Below are 21131 nucleotides of genomic sequence, written 5' to 3' on the forward strand. Positions count from 1 at the left end.
TTGCTGTAATTGAGCTACAGACTGCTGATTGAAAAAATACAAATAAAGACGAAAGCAGTGTTCTCGTGTCTTACAACACCGACAGTTTTCGGACAGTAGTTCCGCTTAACCTTGTTGCAGCACAGTGGATTAATTCTCTGCTTGGCTATACGGGACCCAGGGTTCGATTCCCGCCGCGGCAAGGTTAAGCGACAAGCTCGCTGCTTGTAAAAAAGACTCAACAACTGGAGCGTCAATTCGACGCCCTATGTGCTAGTAATGACTCAGGAAGATCTTAATCCTTATCCTGAGTTCCACTTCTGTACAATGCAATGAGACTATCTTGATTCTAAGATTCAGAGACCATTCCATTGCGGAAATCTCTACGGAAGCTCCCCTTTGGCTTTGTATTAATTGTTGTCTTTGTTTCTTTTTTTAGCAAAACATTGCAATGAGAAGGTTTTAATATGATTGTTTACCACATTTCCGTGACTTTATTGGCTTTTAAACGTTACTTTAAGAGATGATAGAGACAAAAAGACATGCAAAACCAATGTTAGCGAATTTTGATCCTAAAGTCCATGCTCTATATGTCATTATGATGTAATTATGACTTCTATTTTTGTCTAATTAGATGCAGGCTATTTTTCCGAAAACAAAGGTGTATCTAAAGTAATCAAACAGTTTACTGTTTGAAAGACGAACACAGTTACTTCAAAAGAGCTTTTAAAAAGTGACTACTCACTAAATGGAAGTTTATGTCAATGTATAACTGAAAATTAAATTCAAAAGAGAATAATTAGAGATAAGATAACGTAGAAGATATTACGATAATCTAAAGGATGACAGATTTACTGTTTGTTATAAAAAACAATTTCAAACGGTTTTTCATCATTTTATTTATCCTGGTGAAACCCTTAGCTTAAATCACATGTCTCAAGGAACCCCTGGATAGTACATACTATATTCACCGTAGTTTGTACATTACTCACGCATATTCATATTCATCGTAGCTTTCACGCATATTCATCGTAGACAGCGTGTTTTCGCAACTGATTTTCTTATGAGGTTCATAGCCGTGAGCCATGGCATCATGTGATTTTCTTACAAACTGATTAAAGTCTCTTGTCATAATACCTTGTAAGAAACTTGATGGTTTCAGACAACTCTGGACATATATTCAAGTTGAAATGGTTTAAACCAATGAAGAACCGCTAAAATGCAATTATGGTTGCAGCGGTAACTGGAATCTAGTAAAGAGCCAACTACAGCCCATAGTAACCGAAGTGTACAAAGAGTTTTGCAAAGATGAATTAGGGAGAACGAATTGCCCTTTGTTGCTGATTCAGGAATGGTAACTGTTATTTCGATTAATGTTTATCATAAAAGTTTATTCCAAAAACAAGTTCATGAGAATCTTGGAAAAGATCCTAATACCACTCGGAGATGGCGTTCGATCGAAACGAAAAGTGCGACTTTGATATCAGCTCTTTCAAGATTCTTAACAGGAGTATTATAGCCCTCCACCCTGAGCAATAAGTAAAATCACATTTTTACATATAGATATCACTATCATCTGAACAGAGGAACATATTTACCACTTTAAAATTAAATGATAGACAAGGAATAACCACACAGAAACTTTAGAGATTCAACAACTAAGATGTGTCTTTTTTCCTTTCCTTTTCTTTTTTTTCCAAGGGGTGGTTGTATTTAACCAGTGGTCGTAGAATACTTAAAGAGGGTTCGTTCGGACGGAAATCACCATACACAGTGCCCTCTTTAATTTACAAAAGAGATCATGGCAGAGCAAGGCGGTGTTTTTTACATTTTGTACCACCATAATCAAATTCTAAGACCAAAGGATGGTTTGAGACCCCCCCCCTTTACACATACACACATGCACCCGTTGAAAAACCGAAGCAAAGCGATGTTTCTAGCCAATTTGTGCCAAAAACATCAATTATTGCTTGATAGTGGGAGTTCTAAGATAGCCAATCAATTGTTCAAGGTCTAAAACCGTGAGCGAAAGGTTTTGAGCCTCCTTTCCCCATTTCTTGTCAAACCACTGTAAAGGGATGTTTTCTGTAATTTTGTGCATAAAACCTCAATTTGGTCCCAAAGGTGGTTCAAGTGCTGGGAAATGCAGATCTTAAAAAAGCCAATCGATTCCTCATAGTCTGAAAACCTTAAATGGAGGGATGACCCACCTCCCCCATCTTGAAAAAACGAAGAAATAGATTTTTTTATCATACCTATAAATTGATAATATTATGTAGCGTTAGTTTTGGATTTTTGTCTACCGGGATTAGAAAGATACCGCAAGGTCGTAAAGATATGCCTATTGGCTTAGTTAAGGGCTCCTGTCTTATAAATCCGTCTTCATAACTCCTTCGTAAAGTACTATACTGCCATATGGAACTTTTTGGTGTCATTCCTCTTTTGGAAAGGCTGGGATGCATGACATGGGGACTATTGAAATTTCCACGGCCGAACATCTTTAACAGGAGTATTGCAATCCACCTCTTGTATAATCCATCTCCTTCCCCCTTTAGTACGTGAAAACTAAGGAATGCGATTTGGGGGAAAACAAAATACCTAATGTACAAAATTTCATTTATTTATTTCCATTTTTAAGAAAAGAATTGAATTTTCTATACGAAATTTCTTAGAGACAACGACTACCAGATGCCCTTTAGACCCTTTAGTTACGTGACGAAGTTGCAGATATCTTTTGCAAAACTTTAAGGAATGTCAGACGTAAAACCTGTAGGTTTATTTAATGGATTTGAAAAATCATGTTGACTTTTGGACTATTGAGAGACATATAAATTAGTGTTTTATTTTAAGGAAGCTAGTCATAGAATTCTCTTTTTCTAAGAAAATATCTAGTTTTTTGGGCGAAGGGGATTAATTTTGTGATCAAAGCCACTAGTTTTTAGAATTCTATAAATATTGACTTTGATAATATCCCCTCCGAAAAAAGAAAAACAAGAAAACGACTGAAATGATGAATCTTATGTTTCACCTACAATAAACAGCTCGTAGTCCCTTTATATCAATGCAAGGTGCTGGTGTAGGAACATTTCCAGAATGAATTCTAAAATTAGCAACGATTCAAGACTTACTGGAATTACATTTTAAATTACTTGTTTTATTCTGAGAGAAAATGCCAGAAAATTCACCATGTTTATATTGGCATTTAGAATAGGAACAGTTTGGAGGTCGGTTTTATAGATTTTGATAATGTAATTATCTTCCAAAGACTTTGAATCTGCAAATGACGTAAATCTGAATCATTTGAGCTATTTGTTTTTTTTTTCATTACTCTTGAAGATACTCTGCCAAAAACAGAATGCAATGGAATAGAACCTTCTGTTCTAAAATTCATTTTTTCTTATAGCATAAGTGTTTGACTTTTGTCATTTACCAGTACAGTTATTGTGTGTATATAGGTGGAATTGTATTCGGAATCCTTCGAATTTACTTGCGGAGGGGGGGGGCAAGAAAAGTTCATTTTTATGCTATCTGTTTTCTTGTTTTTTTGTCTAAATATTATAAAAAGCGAACGGGAACAAGATAAAGATTTGTCATTGCATCTTTTGAAAAATGAAGGCGGAATCGTACCTCTGCTGTACTCAAGAAGGAGAGAGAGTGGAATTTTACCTTCTTGGATAATTATTCATAGGGCTCTTCATTGGATGGATTCAATTTTGTCTGCTTCTTGGGAGATTCCAGGATGCCAAACTGGAGAAGCATATTCAAGATGCTTGCAGATAAAGGAATTATTAATCTTTAAAGAATGAGAAGGGGGACGCCAAATTTATTTAGGAGCTTAAGGAGGCAGAAATCCGAATCAGCTTTATGGGTGACATTTTCAACATGGATACCCATTTGAAATTAGAAGAAATTTTGACATCAAGTAATTCAAAGAGAATAAACATAATGAATGGAGGGAAAGAATTAAGAAAATGCGACAAAGATTTAAGGAAACAAATTGGCATCATAATGGATTAAGAAGGGTTTCTCCCATGTTTGAGTGACATTTCCAGCCTTTCCACTTCTGAAATAGCCCCACAAAGTTCTATTTTCGATGCCTTGTGGTACTTTACTATGGAGTTATTAGACAAATTTGTAAGAGGCACGTAGAGTGGAGCAGTTGCTTATGAGTTATTATACGTGTTTCCGTGATCTTTTGGTAGCCTGCAAGCCCTGGTGGAAAACAAAATTTAAATTAGAAACGAGAACATGGATGCTAACCAGACAAAGCACCATTTTCCTCCTTTTTCAAGATGAGAAGCTAAAAATCCCAGATTTAGGTTTTTAGACCATGAAAAATGATTGGTGATCTTCAAATATGCATTTCTTAGCAATTAGGTCCTCTATGTCAAAAGTTGATGCATTCTCTTACAAAATGGCAGAAAACGTCAAGACGATCTATTTTGTTACTTAAAAAAGGTAATAGATATTATGACTTACGATCAAACAAGTCTTGTCCCAGTATTCTACCACCTACATGTTGCTGAATGTACTACTACTACTAACTACTAACAACTTGCTGCAGCACCAAACCCCCTAAGGCCAACACAGCTACGCACGCTCCTCCTCCGTCCCAATCTATTCAAAGCCTCCCTCTTTACACCCTCCCGGGAAGTTCCCATTTCCTTAAATCTTTCTTTATGACATCCTCCCACCCCAGACGATGACAACTTGACTTTAGTTAAGCCCTAGACAGTTGGCCAAAAAGGACAATCTTCGGCGATCTGTCATCCTTCATCTTCAGAATGTGCCCTAGCCATCTCAGCCTTTCTTTCGTTATAGTCCTAGAAAGCGGGATTGAACCTTATTGTTTGTACAACCTACTGTTTGAAATACGGTCTATCAGCCGGGGTTCCAAGAACAATCCGTGGGCAATTTCTCTGGAAAACATCTAGCGAATCTTCATCCGCCCTCCGATTAAGGTTTTTCGACCCTATTGATTCCAATGGTGCACTTTGCATTTTGATTTGCTGCCATATTTTAGGGGTTTGAAGCCCTTCTTCGGAATTCCCGTAAGTTTATTCTCGCGATAAACTTTTACTGCAAAGATAAACCTAAATAATATTTGCCATCATTAAGCGGTCATTTTTACTTGCTATGCAGTTTTTTTTTCAAAACGTGTTTGTTAACTTTCGGTTACTGTGGACTGTGGTTCGCTCTTTGTTGGGTTACAACTATCGGATCTTGGTGTTGTAGGATCTCCCTCCTTGCAACGTTTGTAACCTTTTTCTTATTCCACCAGTATATTTTTTCTTCTGGCTAGGCCTCACTGTTTGTAGATCACTAAGTTTGTTCTGGTCTCAGGTTAGGGATGTTAAAATGAAACTTAAGCTAGGCTATTTGAAAATTGTTCGGAACCGGAGTCGTTATAGAAGATGAGCTTTATCTAGACTTATTATTTTTAATCCTAGGGATTTAGTACGAGTCACGACAGTCTATTAAGGGTATCTTAAATTTTTTTTTTCCTCTCTATCTTTCTTGACTTACTTGACTTAAGGCTCCTGCCGAGGGTTCGGCGTAGAGAACGATGAGACTAGGCGCCTCCAGGTTGACCTATCGCTTGCCAGGATCGCAGCTTCTTCCACCGGGATGTGGGCTTGGGTGAGGAATTCATTGGCTTTGTATTTCCACCTAGTGGGTGGGTGTCCTCTGGATCGTGTCCATCCATTGCTGAGGGGGTCAAAGTAAAATTTAACCTGTGCTGTGGTGTCGCGTGACATGTACAGGAGGTTATCATACCACCGCACAGTAAGCGGGGAGAGCTGCGGTGAGAAAGGAGTTTGAGCTGTACGTGATAGGAGAGTCTGGTTGCTAACGAGGTCAGTCCAGTGAAGTCTTTCGATTCTTCGGAGATTTTTCGTCTGAGCGACATCGACGGCGCTGAGGATAGATTTGGCAGCTGGCCACGTCTCCGCTCCATACAGCAGGACGGTGCTGACTGACGCCGCAATAGAAAATTTATTACTTTATATTCAGTAACAGATATCATTTAAAAATTCCAGTTGTTAAGCTCTAAATTATTTAATGAGGCACTGGAGAGTTTTGGTCAGCTTTACCGTCTTATCCGCCTTTCTCTTAATTAATTAAAAAAAAACTTTTTCCACAAAATAAGTGTTTCAAAAAAAAAGGTAAAGAACTCAATTAAACCAAAAATTAACAAAAATAGAATCGAATAATCAACCAAGCATACAACTACCACAAACCAGTATCAATAAATAAATGAAACCCAAAACAAACAGGAATTAAAATAAATAACAGAGTCAAACTCAAATCGAGCAGAAATTAATATGAGTATGGTTCTAAACCCCTATGCTTTCTAAAAGCCAAAATATGATTTGTACTTTACTGAAAAAAATTCAAATGTATTTACAGAAAAAAATATGTATTGTCAGTTTAATATACATATGCTAGTATTTATTCCTTAAAATCTTAATTAATTTTTTATTTCTTAAAGATATAAAAATGAAAAATTTTAAATATTTTTTTCTGTAAAGTACAAATTATATTCTGGCTTTTAGAAAGCATAGGGGTTTAGAACCCTACTCATATTAATTTCTGCTCGTTTTGAGTTGCTATTTATTTTAATTTCTGTTTTTCTTGGGTTTCATTCATTTATTGATAGTAATATGTGGTAGTTGCATGCTTGGCTGATTATTTGATTCTAGTTTTGTTCATTTTTGGTTTAATGGAGTTCTTTACTTTTTTTATAAACTTATTTTGGTAAAAACTTTTTTTAATTAATTTTTTTTCGTTTCATATTGACATACTCTTTTTCAGGGAAAAAGACTGAGCATCTTCTAAAGTTAAACAACCATCCCTTCCATAAAAACCTTAAATACCCCTGGCCATAACTTACAACCCTTGCCTCTAATCTCTGGGGTTTGTTGCAACCCCAAAAGCCTTGTTACATGATATTTAGACTATTTTGAATAGAATGGCTATCTCAAAATTTATATTACATGCATTTCGGGATAATGCAACGTGTATGTGTGGTGGTGTGGAAGGGGGGGGGGTTAGCCGCCCTCCGGTAACTTTTACTCTTAAGAAGAGCACTAGAGCGTCTGATTAACGATCCAATGAGCCCCCTCCGAAGTTTATACGACCATGCTTTCTATAAAAACCTTGTATGCCCCCATGGCATAGCTTACAACCTTTGCCCTGAGGAATGGGGGATTTGTTTTCCTCAAAGACATAATTTTCTGACCTTTCAAATACGTGGAAAAAATTGGACTATCTCAAAATTTTGATTAAAAGTTTTTGGGGAAATGATGGGCGTGGGGGGGGGCATTTGCCTTCTGATTACTTTTGAAAAATAGAAAAGGCACGAGTCTTCTCAATTTCCAATCGAATGAGCCCTTTTTGAAGCTTTTACAACGAAACTTTTTATAAAAACCTTATATGCCCCAAGGGCGTAACTTATGACCCTTGTCCTGAAGGTTATAGGGGGAGGGTTGTCATCCTCAAAGACATAATTTCCATACCTTTCAACTACGTTGAACAAAATAGCCATATCAAAATGATGATCGGACATTTTTGGGGAACTGTGAGCCGTGGGGGGGGGATTCTCCATCGAATTACTTTTGACTATTAAAAAGGGCAATAACCCACTCAATTTCCAATCGAATGAGCCAAGGTTTGAAGTTTTTACGACAACGCTTTCTATAAAAAGATTATATGCCCCCAGGGCATAAATTACCCCCTTAGCCCTGAGGGCGGGGGGGGAGGGGGTGTCAGAATCAAATATCTAATTTCCAGACCCATCAACTAGGTGTAAGAAAATGGCTATGTTAATATGAAGATCGGAAGTGTTCGGGGATATGATGGGCGTGGGGGAAGGGCATTTGACCTCAGATCGCTTTTGACTATTAATAAGGGCATTAGCCCTCTCAATTCCCAATTGAATGAGTCCATATTGAAGTTTCTACTTCAACGCTTTCTGTAGAAACCTCATATGCCCCCAGGGCATAACTTAAAACCTTATCCCTGAGATCTGTGTGGGGATCGCCATCCTCAAAGACATCATTTCCGGACCTTTCAACTACGTTGAACAAAATGGCTATCTCAAAATTGTTATTGAATTTGTTCGGGGAAATGGTGAGCATTAGAGGGGGATGAGTTGCCCTCCAATCATTTTCGACTATTAAAAAGGGCATTAACCCTTTCAATTTCCTATCGAATGAACCCTTTTTGAGGTTTCTACAACAACACCTTCTATAAAAACTTCATCCCCAAAGTCCTAATTTCCAGAACTTTCAACTACGTTGAACAAATAGCTATGTCAAAATTTTGATTAGATGTTTCTGGGGAAATGATGGATCTCAGAGGGGGGTCAGTTGCCCTTCAATCACTTTCTACTATTAAAAAGAGCACTAGGCCTTTCAATTTCTAATCGAATGAGCTCTTTTTGAAGTTTTACGACAACCCTGTCTATAAAAACCTTCTATGCCCCCAGGACATAACTTACCCCCCGTGCCCCAAGGGCTGTGGGGGGGGGATGTCATCCTCAAAGTCCCAATTTCCCAGAACTCTCAACTACGTTGAAAATAATAGCTATCTCAAAATTTTGATTGGATGTGTTTGGGGAAAAAGTGGATCTGAGAGGGGTGGTTGGTTGCCCTCCAATCACTTTCTACAATTAAAAAGGGCCCTTTCAACCCTTACCCAGAGGTCTGGGGTGGGGGGGGGGGTGTTATCCTCAAAGAAAAAAGGTACATAAATTTAAAATGTGTTGAACAAAATGGCTATCTCAAAATTTTGATGTGATGTGTTCGGAGAAATGGTGGGCGTCAGAGGGGGGCTAGTTGCCCTCCAATCACTTTCGACTTTTAAAAAGGGCCGTTGCCCTTTGAATTTCCAATTTAATGAGCCCTTTTTGAAGTTTCTACGACACCGCTATTTATAAAAAAAAACCTACGACAGCGCTATCTTGGGGCATAACTTAGAACCCTTGCCCTGAGGGGTGTGGGGGGTTCGTCATCCTTAAAGACATACTTTCCAAAGTTTTCAACTACGTTGAACAAAATGGCTGTCTCAAAATTTTGATTGGATGTGTTTGGGGAAAGGTTGGGCATAAGAGTGGGGTTAGTTGACCTCCAATCACTTTTGACTATTAAAAAGGGCACTGGCCCTTTCAATTTCCAATTGAATGAGCCCTTTTTGAAGTTTCTACGACAACGCTTTCTATAAAAACTTTATTTGCCCCCAGGGCATAACTTACAGTAATAACCAACAAGTAAAACAATTGGGAATTTTTATATATATATATATATATATAAGACAGTGCAAAGCAACTCTGAATGAATATTTCGACCCTATATCCATGGGTCATTCTCAGCAAAAGCAATGAAGAAAAAAAACGAATATAAAATAACTCATATTAAAATTCAATCTTTGAAACTAAAATATTTTCAGGTTAGCCCTAGCTTCATCTGATCTTACAACTCTTGCCTGAGGGAGGTGGGGGGGGGTGTCACCCTTAAAGATTTAATTTCCAGAAAAAATGGCTATCTCCAAACTTTGATTGGATGTGTTCAGGCAATTGGTGGGCGCGAGAGGGGGATTAGTTGCCCTCCAATCACTTTCTACTATTAAAAAGATCACTAGCCTTTTCAATTTCCAATCGAATGAGCCCTGTTTGAAGTTTCTACGAACACATTTTCTATAGAAACTCGTATGCCCCCAGGGCAAATAACGTGTTTTTATGCCCTTATGTCTTTGAGGTTTGTCATTCTCAAGGGCAAAATTTCTAGAACTTTCAACTACGTTGAACCAAATGCCTATCTCAACATATTGATTGAATGTGTTTGGGGAAATAGTGGGCGTGAGAAGGGCGTTAGTTACTCTTCAATCATTATCGACTATTAAAAAGGGTACTAGCCCTTTCAATTTCCAATCAAATCAGCCCTTTTTGAAGTTTCAACGACAACACTTTCTATAAAAACCTTACATGCCCCCAGGGAATGACTTACAACTCTTGCCCCGAGGGCTCTGAGGGGGTCATCATCCTCAAAGACCTAATTTCCAGAACTGTCAACTACGTTTAACAAAACGGATATCTCCAAATTTTGATTGCATGTGTTTAGGGAGATGGTGGGCGTGAGAGGGGATTTAGGTGCCCTCCTATCACTTTCAACTATTGAAAAGGGCACTAGCCCTTTGAATTTCCAATCGAATGAGCCCTTTTTGAAGTTTTTATGACAACGCTTTCTATAAAAACCATATATGCCTCAGGACATAACTTACAACCATTACCCTGAGGGCTGTAGGGGAGGCGGGGTCGTCGTCCTCAAAGACCTAATTTCTAGAACTTTGAACTACGTTGAACAAAATGGTTATCGCAAAATTTTGATTGGATGTGTTTGGGGAAATGGTGGGCATGCGGGGGGGGGGCTAGGGGCCCTTTAATCACTTTCAACTATTAAAAACGGCACTAGCCCTTTCAGTTGCCAATCGAATGAGCCCTTTATGAAGTTTTTACGACAACACTTTCTATAAAAACCTTATGTGCCCCCAGGGCATAACTTATAACCCTTACCCTGAGGGCTTGGGGGGAGGGGTTCATCCTCAAAGACCTAATTTCCAGAAATTCCAATTACATTGAACAAAATTGCTATCTCAAAATTTTGATTGGATGTGTTTGGGGAGATTGTGGGCTTGAAAGGAGGGCTAGTTGCCCTCCAATCACTTTCGACTTCTAAAAGGGGCACTAGCCCTTTGAATTTCCAATCGAATGAGCCCTTTTTGAAGTTACTACGACAACGCTTTCTACAAAAACCTTAGATGCTCCCAAAACTTACAACTTTTGCCCTGAGGGCTGTGGGGGGAGTGCCTTCCTCAAATACATAATTTCCAAATCTTTCAACTATGTTGAACAAAATGACCATCTCGAAATTTTTATTGGGTGTGTTTGGGGAAATGGAGGTCGTGGAAGGGGTGTTAGTTGCCTTCCAATCCCTTTCGGTAATTAAAAAGAGACAAGGCCTTCGAATTTCCAATCGAATAAACCCTTTTCGAAGTTTCTACGATAACTCCTTCAATACAAAGTGCCTGGTCTAAAAGAAACCAAAAAAAAAAAAATAACAATAATAATAAATAATACATTGCGCCAACATCCTTCTTTACTTAGGCAGCGCTATTGCTCTGTCTCTGACTCGGTTAATTTTCTCATGTTTTTTTCTGTCTTTGATAATCTTGTGTTTTTGATTATTATTGCGTATTTTGATAATTTTATCTTTCTGTTTATTTATCACGCTTTTGTAAAATAGTGGGTAAAAACTTCATCTTAAATTATTATTATATACGCCATTGCAGCTACATCTACGAACATATATTATACTTCTGTGTTGTTCCTCGATTACCAACTTTGAGTTGTCTTTTTACTTTCGTATGATTTTATGTATTTTTTTGTCAAGTTATTCATGGTTTAAATCTTTCTTCCTCAACGCTTAGGACATCTTATTTTATAAATGTGAAATATTCGTTTGATTTTTCCTCCTATTTGTCTTACCCCTGTAACTTTTTCTTCTTTGGCTTTATCGTAGAGTTACCGGCTCTAAAAAGAAAAGACTTTTCTCTTTTTGTGCTTAAGAAATTGTCTGTTTTCATGTCGAGAATCGCAATTTTAATTTCACATGCAACCCTGGAATATTACGTGCAATCTTAGACGATCTTTTCTTGGTCATAATTCAATATACGACAATTTCCTCTCGAAAAATTTTAATTTCAACTGAGGGAGAAACATATCAAACATTTCGTGGTAACGAACTGTAAGTAAGAAGCGACCCGGCTAAATAGTAATCGAAACTCTAAAAAACGGAATTTTGATACCAATAGATACATCAAAATAATCAAATTTTTATGCTGATTTCAAATATATAGATTTCATTAAGTTTAGACCTACCCATCAAAAGTTACGAGTCTGAGAAAATCTGCCTTATTTTCACAAAAACACCCCTTAAAAGTCATAGAATCTTAATGAAAATCGCACCATCAGATTCAGCGTATTAGAGAACCCAACTGTAGAGGTTTTAAGTTCCTATCTGCATAAATATGGAATTTTTCATTTTTTGCCAGAAAAAACATCATGGTTGATTTTTTATTTTTTTTTTTTTTTTTGCTTTGTTTTTTTTTCAAGGGTGATCGTATCGACTCAGTGGTTCTAGAATATCATGAGACGGCTCATTCGAACGGAAAGTAAAAGTTCTAGTGCCCTTTTTAAGTGACAAAAAAATGGAGGGCAAGTAGGCTCCCTCCCACGCTCATTTTTTTCTCAAAGTCACCCAATCAAAATTTTGAGATAGCCATTTTGTTCAGCATGGTCGAAAAATACAATAACTATGTCTTTGAGAATGACTTTCCCCCAGAGTTCCCGGGGGAAGGGCTGCAAGTTATGAACTTTGCCCAATGTTTACATATAGCATTGGTTATTGGGAAGTATACAGACGTATTCAGGGGGGATTTTTTCTAGTAGGGGGGGGGTTTCGAGGGTTACGTGGGAAGATCTTTCCATGGGGGAGGAACATTGCTATGAAGGGGGCACCGAATATCCCAGCATTATTTTAAAAACGATCAGAAAAAAACACAAGTTTTCAACTGAAAACTTTTCAACATCAAAACTTAAAACGAACAAAAACTATTAAGTATATTATTTGGTTCAGCCCTAGTCAATACCTCGCTCTTTACGCTAAAGCTTTCTTAGTACTTTCACAAGAGCTATTTATTCTAATTAACGGCCTTTGTGATTAAGGGATCATTCTTAAAGAATTGGAAACAAATTCGAACCTTAGCATTCGAACCTTAATATGTAATTAAAAAATACGAATATAGAAGTTCGTTATGTAAGTTAATCCGTAAGTTAAGTATATTTATTACTAAGAGAAACGTTCGTAAATAAAATTAAACAACTTTCGAGAGAGCCATTTAGCCAAAAAAAAGTCAAATTAATATACAAATTTCGTTTTAATTATTCATGTACGGTGAGACAAAATCAAAACCTGCATTAATTCGAAAGGTTCAGAAATTAAATAAAAAAAATAAGTTTTTTTTATCTGAAAGTAAGGAGCGACATTAAAACTTAAAACAAACAGAAATTATTTTGTATATGAAAGGGGTTGTCCCCTCTTCAACGCTTCGCTCTTTACGCTAAAGTTTTACTCTTTATCAAAACTTTATTTTTTAAAAAAATAAAAAACTTTCGCTTAAAGTGCGAAGCGTTGAGGAGCGTTCCGTATTCCTTTCATATACGGAATAATTTCTTTTGGTTTTAAGTTTTAATGTCGCTCCTTACTTTCAGTTAAAAAAAACTTTTTTTTTTTATTTAATCTATATCTGAACCAATTATCTGTGAGAGAATCCCAATACACACACTGAGTCATAGATACAAATATTACAATGCCAGTGGCATACATAAAAGTAATCAGTTACACATTTGGGATTCCACAATGTATGTCTGTTCTTCTAAAGAGGTGTCAAACTAAACTCTAAGCTAATGGATTTGCCCATTTTTCTCGTCTCCGACTTTTTGTTACTTGATTTTTCCAGTAGACTATTAGTTTACTGCCCTAGCTTTGACCAGTTTCCTCAGAGGCACTTATGTCCTCCAGAGATCTTCGATCTCTGTGGTGACGATGTTGCAAATTATAAACCTGTCTAGTTTCAAATGTTTTCTTAAAATTGATTCTGAACTTTTTACAGTCGATCTTTTTATTTTGATTTACAGTTGGGAAACTCATTAGTCATTAAGCTTTACTACCTTTTGCATCGTATTGTCTGAAAATGTTTGACTAACTGGTAGCCCTTATTCGTTCTAAGTTAGTCACTCAATTTTGAAATATCTTAAGAATACTTATGCTTTTTCTTCAGAAGATCATACATGTTTATTGTTAGGTTCGCCGTGAAAGTCAACCCTAAATAAGAAAATTAATTATTCGGTATAGGAATCCAATCGAACCTGTGGTGACACACCGGTATTGATACGGGAACCGGGGTTCGGTCTCGACTACAGCAACCTGAAGCAGGATGTGGAATTTTATTTTGGCGATAAGATTACTCGAAAGCGGATAATCCATAATAATTCAAACAAGGAAATGAAGAAGAAGAAGGGCCTCGAATCACTTTGCTTTGTACTTTACGTACGGGTAAAAAATAGTCTTTCCAAAAGGGTTGTTTTCAGAGATGATCTCTCAAATTTTTAACCTTTGCTAATACAAATAAAAACGAAGGAAAAGCTTGGGCAATTATGTCATCGTGTAATTTAAATCGATGTTGACATAACCGTATCAGTAATACTTCTCTGAATGATTGATATGGAAACTAGCTCAAAAGAATCAAGTAATGAAAAGATCAAAGCTAAAGCTGATTTCTTATTTGTTACAACTGAGCACAGGTGGCAGATGGGAATTATTTGTGGCTCAAGTTTAAGTGAACTTGGAAATTTGTTAGAAAATAAAGCCATTAGTCCTTATGAGAATATGCCCCATTTTTCTGTTTCAAACGTTGTAGGGCATAAGGGCCAAATGGTTATAGGGCTTCTTAAAAATGTTCCAGTTGTGTGCAGTGTTGTTACTATCCACTATGTTTTGAGGGGAGGGAGCAAAATAGGTGAAAGACTGGTTGGCTATTTTACCGACTGTTTTTTACCAATATAATTAACAAAATGTCCGTTTCGAATACAATACGGAAATTCACTGCACCAGTCGGTAAAACCGCTGCATTTACCAACCGAGATCTATATTTCGGTACATATTATGTCACTATTTTAGTGCTGATTATTTAACCAAATAGAAAGTTGTGACGCCATTTGTAAAATCACGGCAGGAGTCGGTAAAACTGCTGTGTTTACCGATCGAGCTCAAAATTTCTGTAGCTGACGTGTCAGTATTGACGTGGTCTTTATTTAACCGAACAAAGAATTTTAGCGGCATTGGAAAAATCGTGGTGCGAAGCGCCACGATTTTACCGATTTTTTTACCGAGTGACCAAAAACATTGGGGGGGGGTCTTCCCTCCCCATACCTGACGGCCAAGAATGTGTGTATGCAAGAGTTCATCTGTATGAAGGTTATCCGGCTTGGAACTGCGCGTTACTGGTCCGAGTCTTGCGCTTAATGTGATTATTAATTAAGACTTTTATTTCTAACAATGCTGCTGGTGGATTAATGCCCATTTACAAAATTGGTGATAGAATGATAATAAAAGACCATGTAAGCATGCCTGGGTTAACTGGAAGAGTTCCATTGGTTGGCTCAAATGATGATATATTTGGAACTCGATTCCCCGCAGTGCAAGATGCGCACAACAAAGCATATCATGAATAAGCTCTGAAGATTGGCAGGGAAATTAGCTTAAAAGACAAAATTCCCGAAGGTGCTTATTACATGAACGGTGGGCCAGTATACGAGACCCCGTCTAAATGCCGAGTGCTATCAGGATTTGGCATCAATGTAATAGGAATGTCCACAGTACTGGAATTGGTTGCAGCTCGCTAATGTAATATGTCTGTTTTTGCTTTCAACCTTGTTTCCAATAAATGCGTAGTGGACGCTGATTCTCAAAATTCACCTAATCATGAAGAAGTTATTGCGGCTTGTCAAGTAGAAAGTCTGGCTTGATGGTTTTCGTGGAGGCAATGGCATTTCAAATAAACGAAGACGACTTTAAATGATTGTTATTGAAAAATAATAAAGATTAATAATAAAAATCATGTAGTTAAATACTTGATTGAAGTTATAATCAAAGTGTGTGAGGTGTTTCTGTAGTAGTGAAGTTAGTATTCTAGACCATCCTTATGTAAAGTATTAAACAAGGGTAAACTCCACGTATCACTGCCTTCGTCTTCTCTATTAGTGATATTGATGAGTTTTTAAAAGAAAGAAATGTGCAAGTTTAAGCAATGTAGACACCTATTTTTCATTATTTTTTCAGCTTATTAAATCACTGATTTGACGTTTCTATAGCCCAGCGTCACGATCTGCAGAGAAGTAGGATTTGTATAAATATTTTTTTCGGGGGGGGGGGGTGGTGCTGGGTATAGCCTAATATAGATGCCAAACGCAGAAGTAAGACTAAAAATGTTTAGCCTTTAAGACTAATGGTCTTATAGGTCTTTAAGCCTGTAAGTTTATTACGAAGACAAATTTATGGATACTTCGATAAGTAGCCTGAAACCTCTCGAATTTGGCGTTAGACGGGAAAGAAAACTGAACCATCGGAATCACCATAACCAGAAATCCCACATAGGAAAATCAGTCTCCTATCTTGAGTGACAAGCAAAATTATTTTTTCGCATGGGTAGTAGCTATGTGTCCTTTTTTTCCTTTTTTCATCAGGGGTGATCATATACAGCCAGAAGAAGAAGAAAAAAGGAAATACATCACTGCCTCCCGTGAGATAAGTGATTTTCCTTGTCGCTCAAGGTTGTAATCTTTCTATATTTGGGTTTTAGCTATGGAGATTCCAATGGTTTAGTTTTCACTTCGATCTGAAATATTTTTCCTTGAATTTCAGGCAATTTTTCGATATTCCTGTAAATTTCTCTTTGTAACAAAATTGAACCTTGGGGGAATTATGGGCGTGGGGGGGGCTAGTTGCCCTCCAATCACTTTTAACAATTAAAAAGAGCACTAAAACTCTCAATTTCTAATCGAATGATTTCCTATTGAAGTTTCAACGATGACCCCTTCTAAATGAAGTGCACTGCTCTAAAGGAAAAAAATAGTACATATTACATTGTGCTAACATCATTCTTATGTGCCTTCAGGGCATAACTTTAAAGCCTTGCCCCGAGGATTGTGGGGAACTATCCTCCTCAAAAAAATGTTTTCTAATTGGAAATCAACTACGCTGAACAAAATGGCTATCTCAAAATTTTGATTTGATGTGTTTGGGGGAATGGGGGGCGTGGGGGGGGGCTAGTTGCCCTCCAACCACTTTAGACTATTAAAAAGGGCACTATCCACTCCAATTTCCAATCGAATGAGCCCTTTTCGAAGTTTCTACGACAACTCCTTTGATACGAAGTGCCCGGTTATGGGAGAAAAAAAAAACACATTGTGCCCACATCGTTCTTTACTTAGGCAGCTCTAGCGTGCTGCCTGTGGTATGTTAACTTATCTATAATGCTATCCAAAAGTTTTAGCAAAGAGTTTCTAGCCATGATACATCGTTAGTGTGAACAGCTTGGTCATAAGACTGTCAGCGTTTTCTTTCTTTTTTTTGCAGACTACAATGTTTTTGTGGTTTTTCTTGATTTCTGTGTTTCTTTTTTTCAACTACAGCCGTCAGCCAGAAGTGTAAAACTGGAAGAAAAATTTTCAGAAATCAAATGTAATGGTTCCTATACGGTAACATAGTCCATACGGTAACATTGTAACAACCTATAGGATGTTACCATGTTTTGCTATTCACCTGTCGGGCGAATTTATCGTTTTTTATTTCTGTTCTAAGCAGCAATTAACAGAGCTACCAACAGCCTGAAAAACATTACAAATATAATACCGCTAAACTGGCTACAACCCGACGAACCAGCTTTGAGTTAAATAGAATTTACCTTTAGGAAAAAATGCGGGATCCTTCAAAAAAACCTAAATACTACAGGAAGTGGATTGCCCTCTCTAACAATTATTACCAGACCTGCCTTTTTGCTGAATAGTTCTGTTGAATAGTGGGGTTAGTGTAGTAGGGGTCATGGACTCACCTTTTGCCTCTTATCAAACAGATTCAAAGTTTTCGCACCACACTGGATCATATTTCCAAACCGCTTAAATTTGGAAAACTATTTAATACTTAATGCGGCAAAAACGGATCCACGATGGAAGAAATTGATCAAAAAGAATCAAGCGCGACCTTCACATTAAAATGGAGGAGTACTCGAAGATTTTTGTTGGCTAGTGTCTGTATAAAATTTTTTTAAACAAATAACATAACGACCATCATATTTACGTCTTATTAATATACCTATCTTTCTAAAAAATTATTGAATGTTTTACTAATTTCTCTCGACCTCGCGGGGTCGCGACTCACAGGTTGAAAAACACTGTTTTGGAGGAGTGAAGCAATGGACCCTTGTGGGCTGAGATTTAACTTATTTTGATGAGGCGGTCCATGACAAAAACAATAATAATGCTCAAGCCCTGGTTCTACCTGCAGTAAACCTCATTTTTGTTAAGAAGCTTTCAGTTGGGATAGTTTTTGAGGGTACTTTCTGCCTCCAATTATTAAAAAAAAAGTCAAGAATATACTCAATGTAGGAGAAGGAGGGAGAATTATAATTATTTTATAAGCACGTCATTAAGACCTAATAGTAGAACTATGTGATTCGTTGGGAATTTCCACGCTCTACGCGCAATTATTTCTTAGATTTTTACAAAAATAAGATTTTCTCTTCTGAAAATATCTTTTTAGCTACATTTAGTAAATGTTATATATGGTTTTTACACGCGACGACTGTGATTTGACACTGTGCATGTCATATCTTTCATCTCTAAATAATTGTTAAGCAACATTCTTACTCTTATAAATTCTCTGAAAATAGGAAACTTTCAAAAGTTGTATCTTCCTTTAGATTTTTCATAATTCCAAAAAACATTTCGAAGGTTCCCCTGGAAATTTTCTTTTTCTATTGTCGTGATATTAGAATTTTTCTCTTTTTTTCCTTTTTTTTTAGCTTAAAAGGATATTAGAAGCCGATTGTTGTGGTTTGACCATAAATATAGAGATCTCATAGAATGTCATAGGCAATTCTCATAATTGAAGAAGAATTTGAGAAACAAAAGAACTGATTGCTCTACTAATACCGCGACAAACATAAAGTTAAGTGAGATTATATCCTTACTTGATTGCCCAGCATCAAGGATAAGCAGCTAAAACCCAACACGATATTCATAAAATAGCTATGGAGTTGTCGGGTCTTGAATAATACACCAAGATAGTTATTTTTATAAATAAATCACTAGAGATCATTACATGAAAAAGTATCACAAGGAAAAGTATGTTAGAACTGGTAAAAAAAAATCGCTAGTATTGGGGCTAACAACCATTGGAAACATGATGAAGATCATATTAACAATTTATTCTACTTTTTTTTCTTCTTTTAGTGCGATGAGAGTCCTACTAACGAAGCTGCCAAGACCATGGATTGTGGATGAACGAAAGGATGATGGTTATACTGCTCTTCATTTGGCTGCTCTTAACAACCATGTCGAAGTTGGTGAACTCCTCGTTCGAGTTGGAAAAGCAAGGATGGACTTACAAAATATAAACCTTCAAACAGCACTCCATTTAGCAGTTGAAAGACAGCATACACAAATAGTCAGGGTAAGCATACGAGTATCATGGCACTAGAGCTGTCATACTATTGGTTGATTCTACATTTCAGGCTTATTTTTCAACATTTTCTGTGATTTCTAAGGAAAATAAAAATAAATTTAGTTTACATAAAAATTAAGAGGAACGTCTAAAATTACAGCTGACAGTATACAATCGGCGACAATTGCTTCTTGTACATGTCCTCATGAAAAGATTTTAGGAGCCCTCTCCCTTCCCCCACTTATTGTTTATCGTTTTAGCTCCCAAAAGGTGGACCTAGGACACTTTTTCTGACTTCCCACCGATTTTAGTTTCACTCCACAAACGTATTTAGGTAGATGTCGCGAAGACAAGAATTTAGAAATCCATCCCTAAAAGCTGTCAGAATAGGTACGGCTTTTCTAAAGGCATAGCTGTTAAGCATATTTCTTCCGTTTCGTCTCTTCAAAAGGGTTGCATCGAGTTTGGACCTCTTGGTGGCAGGGAAATTGGACGCTAAATCTTACTTTTCACACACTTTGGGTCTGATGTGACCACCTTTTCAGGTAGATGCCTCAGTTTTATGACCTTAGGGCTTCCTCCTCCCACAAAAGATAGATCAGGACTGGACTCACAGAAAACTGATCCAGGACACTCCCTATTGCTTCTTGTAAAGTTAGGTTTAGTCCCATTTACCCCATTTTGCAAAATGTTCTGACGCCTAGAATCTTGGGACATTCCCCACCTTCCCAAAGGAATCGAATTTACTATGATCTTCAAAAAGCAAAACTAGGACATTTGCTCTTACTTTCCCTTTGGCTGAGATCCAGCTATCATTTTGTTAGATGCCTTATAGCAAAAATTTATGAAGACCTCCCCTTTTTTCTATCCCCTACAGATGATCGGTTTAGCACCGATCCTTAAAATTCGTAACTAGAATATGTTTTCTTACCTACACCATTCGGTCGAGTTCCAACAATTCTGCATGGTAGATGGCCTGATGAGAAGAATTTAGGGACGCCATTCCCGACATTGAATTGTATCTTTAAACTCAAAAGGAACAACTATTATGCTAGGTTCCACTTCATATGAAGGAAGGCTAGCATTGGACAACCCCTGTAAGTAAATGACAAAATTACAAGTCTCCAGAAAATAAACCTCCTTCGGCCCCGTCTATGGATTGTATTGCATTTGGGCATGTTTCATTGGACTTGTGTATCTTAGCTTCGCATGCATATGGAATTTTAGAAAATTTGTTTAGAATCTTCATTATTACTTAAAAACACAAGATCCGGAATTTGGGATTTTCTGGTTGGCCTTTCCAGGGGTATTTTTATTAAAGAACTATGGATCTCCTCAGGACTCAGAGTGATGACTCCGTGTTCTTAAAGAGTCTGACATGATGTATTAACGTTTTGGAAATTCACTTTGGAGTTACTCCGGGTTTGTTTAGCTTCTTTTGTAAACTATTTGTTTGGCTAGAAAAAGGTGATTTCTATTTCTATAGAAATTTTACAATCATCAGAAGAACTTTTCATCTCAATTTCATAACTCTCATACCGGGGAAAGTTTCCATCTCTTGCTGTAATTGAGCTACAGACTGCTGATTGAAAAAATACAAATAAAGACGAAAGCAGTGTTCTCGTGTCTCACAACACCGACAGTTTTCGGACAGTAGTTCCGCTTAACCTTGTTGCAGCACAGTGGATTAATTCTCTGCTTGGCTATACGGGACCCAGGGTTCGATTCCCGCCGCGGCGAGGTTAAGCGACAAGCTTGCTGCTTGTCCCTGTAAAAAAGACTCAACAACTGGAGCGTCAATTCGACGCCCTA

The 21131-nt window shown here is 37.2% G+C and overlaps 1 protein-coding gene across 1 annotated transcript in view; it reads left to right on the forward strand.

Moving 5' to 3' along the window:
• Positions 1-21131, forward strand: part of LOC148946077 (E3 ubiquitin-protein ligase MIB1-like) — a 167222-nt gene that overhangs the window by 79629 nt on the left and 66462 nt on the right. Inside the window, exon 2 of the mRNA XM_089097596.1 lies at positions 19109-19328. Coding sequence (XP_088953722.1) covers positions 19113-19328 — 216 coding nt within the window. The 5' untranslated portion in view covers positions 19109-19112. The remainder of the gene's footprint in view (positions 1-19108; positions 19329-21131) is intronic.

The sequence above is a fragment of the Artemia sp. Qi Xiang Cuo genome, chromosome 12, assembly GCF_049724085.1.
Source record: "Artemia sp. Qi Xiang Cuo chromosome 12, ASM4972408v1, whole genome shotgun sequence".
Taxonomy (NCBI): Eukaryota; Metazoa; Arthropoda; class Branchiopoda; order Anostraca; family Artemiidae; genus Artemia; species Artemia sp. Qi Xiang Cuo.